The 4,492-nt window shown below is 32.6% G+C and overlaps 1 protein-coding gene across 2 annotated transcripts; it reads right to left on the reverse strand.

The window, feature by feature from the left end:
- Nucleotides 1-614: 614 nt before the first annotated feature.
- Nucleotides 615-2,428, reverse strand: LOC115960758 (transcription factor RAX3-like). Of its 2 annotated transcripts, none has more exons than XM_031079747.1 (4): nucleotides 2,178-2,419; nucleotides 1,923-2,101; nucleotides 1,641-1,770; nucleotides 615-1,490 (listed from the first exon to the last, which is right to left on the reverse strand). In XM_031079747.1, exons 2-4 carry the CDS (start codon nucleotides 2,056-2,058, stop codon nucleotides 716-718), a joined length of 1,041 nt encoding a protein of 346 aa, XP_030935607.1. In that variant the 5' UTR covers nucleotides 2,059-2,101; nucleotides 2,178-2,419; the 3' UTR covers nucleotides 615-715. The 2 variants fall into 2 exon arrangements, with proteins under 2 accessions (XP_030935607.1, XP_030935608.1); XM_031079748.1 differs by having other exon boundaries at nucleotides 622-1,490; nucleotides 2,405-2,428.
- Between the last annotated feature and the right edge of the window lie 2,064 nt (nucleotides 2,429-4,492).

Below are 4,492 nucleotides of genomic sequence, written 5' to 3' on the forward strand. Positions count from 1 at the left end.
CACAATTTGGCTTATCTACTTTCCGCTTTCATGAGTCATGATTAGAACCCTCCTATTTACCCTATTCATAAGCTAAAAAGGAGGCGCTCATACTACAGTATATGTTTTGCAGGGAACAACATGTGTACTAGGAAACTGAAATAACTAATCCTTAAAGATACATTACTTATGGGTTTGTTAATGTTTAAGATATTAAAATACATCCAATCAAAGCACTCAGATTCTGGAATAAGAAACATGTTAAAGCTTAATTAATTAGCACCAAAATGTCAGGCATTGATCAAAATATTGGTGCATTCTCCTGATAGAAATTTGATACATACGTACAAGAAAACACACATACCACTTGTAAATAAAATTTTCCAAAAGAAATGTTTATTTAAACCAGACCAATCAGCAGCAACAACAAAACCAGTCATGTACTCTTCAATATTGTAAAAGCATGAGTTCATGACCCAAATTATCAATATACAAGCTGCAGAATCCATCGTAACATAGTAGCTAAGAAATTCAGTCTGCAAAATACAGTAAAAATTAAAGAGACCTCACTACAGACAAATTGGTTGATAAACTATAGTCATGAACATAAATAATATATAGAGAAAAGCAAAGCATGGAAAAAGCAACATATAAGATATAAGTTTATTAGGGTTTTCTCAGAGAATCCAACGATATTTTCTCTATTGCTACAAATTTATAATTAATGTACAGCACGTTAATTTGCTTGGTAGTACCTCAACTCTTCGAAAACACATTCTCGATGCGTCCGTTGTAGCATACCTTCATAGTTGGAAGCTACAGGAGGATGAATCAGAGAGCTCATCTCACCCCAACCAACACTTTCACTAGAAGTACTAGTACTGCCAATTCTATTATAGACCATGTCCTCCCCACATAAGAACTCTAGCCCATCTAATCCTTGTGGATTGTTGTATACAATTTCCTCAAGCTCCACAGGGAAACAGCTTTGCCCTTGCAACATGTTTAATTCCACTCCACCCATGTAAGACTGTGCTTGTGCAAATTGAATGCTACCAGTGTTGTTTAGTACTGCATCTATGGGAGCAGAAGAGGGTATATTATTGACCATAGAGTGCTCATATATTTGTTGAGTAGTGGAGGAGATATCATTTGTGAATTGAAGACTACTAGTCCCATCATGAATTGGCACATCAATATCAGAAAATCTTCCTCCGAGTTTGATAAGCAATTTTCTGATAGAAGCATGATCATTAAAACGAGGTTCTTGGTTTGAGAATGGTATGGGTGCTAACACAGGCCGCTCTGGCCAGTAAGGGTTTTGGTTATTGTTGTTGTCAGAAACCATCTCAACCCCTCTCTTCATCTCTTGCTTTAGGCTGCTAGTACCTCTACGAGCTTGTTGTTCTTTCCTTTGCTTACCAAGAAGCTTCTTCTTCAGCCTTGTGTTCCAGTAGTTCTTTATATCATTATCTGTTCTTCCTGGCAATTGTGCTGCAATAATAGACCACCTGTTCATGCCAACCAAATGATATATTAGAGTAGATAAAAGATAGTAAATATTATCCATAAAAAAGATCATACATAGTGCACACAAAACTAACTTTTGCAGGGTCTGAAAGAGATTAATAGAACGTTTTCTTTTAAATAACTTAATCTACCTGCTTCCAATACTAATATAGAGGCTGCAAATTATGTTATCTTCCTCTTCTGAAAATCCTCCATGCTTGATATTTGGGCGGAGATAGTTTAACCATCTAAGGCGGCAACTCTTGCCGCATCTCTTAAGGCCTAATTCAGAAACAAAAAGCTCACATATGTGCGTGAGATATTTACAAGTTCACAGCAGTTTAGTTAGATTTGATTCTATGACAAGGAGAGAAAAGAACTTAGAAAGATAAAATTAAATAAATGAGTGGAAAAAGGTAGGTGTTAATTAGTACCAATTTTTTGTGGTAAAGCGATCCAGTTACCACCGGTGCCATGCTTCTCTATATATGACTTGAGCTTGGCATCTTCTTCAGGTGACCATGGGCCTTTCTTGACGTTTGCTTTGTCACAACATGGAGCTCTTCCCATGGTGTTGCTTTGAGCTTGATGCTATAGCCTATATCTTCTCCCTCTGAAACCCAAATAAGAATATGAGAGAGAGAGAGAGAGAAAGAGATCGAGAGGATTATAAAAGCTTGAAGATATACATGGTTATTAGGGAACAGCCAATTAATATTTTAAGGAGGGTGAGGCATAAAGTTTGTATAGAAAATTCCAGAAATTAAGCATGCCAGAATAGGAGAGCAAGGTTTTTCTTCTTGTCTTTCTTAGTCCAGAATCAATTAATTATTATAGTATTATCCTGGCTGTTGATTTCCTTGGAACTGTTTTCTTTCATTTAGACAAATACAAGTGAGCATGAGATATGCCATACGGGTATATCATGTCCTCCTTGGTCCATTTTGTTTTAGGCTGTCATTGAACATGCCCCTCTTTTCAATATAAAAAAATAATTTATGGTTTCCGTCGGTAAACTTTCTTGTCATCTAATAAAGGGCTTAAATATAATTGAAGATATAAAAGAAAAGTAAAAAAAAAAAAAAAAACTCATTAATGTCTTGATATAATGATAAAAATTAAATCCCATATTGTATATCATAAATAAAAAAACTATTAATTTAACATAAATAAATAAATAACAAATAATTTACTAAGAAGAGTTTCGGTTCGTATCTATAAAAAAATTTCATTAATTTATTAACTTTCCTAATATATCCTTAATTGATTATTATTATTTTTTATTATAACTATTGACTTTGCTTTGAACTAGAAACTTTGTAGTTCAGTATCATTGTTTGTTCTCATTTCCAAGGAGAATAAGCGTTCAAATCCTCTCTACTCCATTATTATAATTAACTAATTATCGTAAGAAACTCTCACTTAAAAGACAACCTAACTTAATTTATTAAGAAATAGTCAAGAACTTTGTAGTTCAACTAGCTAGTTGTCATCTCCTACTGTTATATATCAACAAAAACATTCAAAATTCAAATCCCCCTACCACCAATTATCAATATAAAAAAAAAAAAAAAAAACTTTATTGAGAAATAAAATAAAATATCCTTATCATATATGAAAAATGATATATTCACAACATTTTCAAAATAAATCTTAAATGATAGGTTATTATTTGTTGTTATAGGTGAGAAAAAAATAATTTAAATTGTAAATTTAAATTAAAATCAATAACAACTTACTACCTATGATTTGTTGCGAGAATATTATAGATATAACATTTCTTTGTCATATATACATATTCCCGCAACCCCCCGCCCCTTGTTTGAGGATACACTCAATTCAATTCTTAGTAAAATCAACCCAACTTCAGTAAGAAATGGGTGAAATTAATATGTTGTTTTTTTTTACTGAAAGAGGTAGAAAATTAATATGTTTTTGAAATTTAGTAGAACGTCAATTCCATCTGATAATTGAAACATAAGAAGAGTTCTAGAAGCAATAATAAAGACATGTGCCACTACCAAATATAAAACTATGGGGAAATTAACCAGGGGGTTTTTTCCTTTTTGGTAGGTGACCAAATGAACAACAAGAGGAGAAGAATGCCATTAGAATCGAGGAATAAAAGATTAGTACATATATAGTTTGTGTTCATGCAGTAATAATCAATAAGATGATACTAGCAAAGTATGAAATATTTTTCAGATTATATCATATGTCATCCATAAAAGTTTTGAAACAAGATAAAGGAAATTGAAGTTGAAATTTATAGCATTTTTCCAATAAAAATCTGTTTTCTTTTTCTTTCCTAAACTCCTATGATGGTTTTCAAATTTATAAGAAGTCCATCCTATGATGAGCTCCATTACCCCATTAGATGTGAAAGCTGTCCGGGGAAATAAATGAAGCTGAAAGCAGAAGCATCAAAGTAAAACAAAATGTTTAGTCCAAAAATAGGAGAAGCTCCACGGTATTTTAACAATATTTTCACCATAAATTTTAAACAACTTGTTAGTATTAGTTTTAATTTATATTTATTATTGAAAATTTTTTTTTGTTCACAATAATTATAAGTAACAACTTAATACATAAAATTTGTTATAAAAATATTATAAATATAACATTTTTTAGAAAAATATAAAAAAGACATACAGGTGAAACGCATTAGGTGGGGGGTAAAAGAGGATTGAGTGTCACATCATCATAGCATCAAAATTTGACCTCTGTTATACCTTCCTCCTGGTCTTGCTTGTGCGTGACAGACATCATGGTTTGCTCAGTGCCACAACCGAACAAACGGTACGGCCACAAAATCTCACTTCCATTTTTTTTAAAAGGATGACTTTTATTTTACATTCAGTTTTTGTAGCGGCGGGCCGATCAGCACATGCATCAACCAGTTTGCGACTGATTGACCTTCTTTTAACATTTACTTTTGCTAGGACTAGTTGACCACTTGGAGCAGGTTTTATACCAATCTAGATTGATGCTATGGCTTAATGAG

This window comes from Quercus lobata, chromosome 9, assembly GCF_001633185.2.
Source record: "Quercus lobata isolate SW786 chromosome 9, ValleyOak3.0 Primary Assembly, whole genome shotgun sequence".
NCBI classification, from domain to species: domain Eukaryota; kingdom Viridiplantae; phylum Streptophyta; class Magnoliopsida; order Fagales; family Fagaceae; genus Quercus; species Quercus lobata.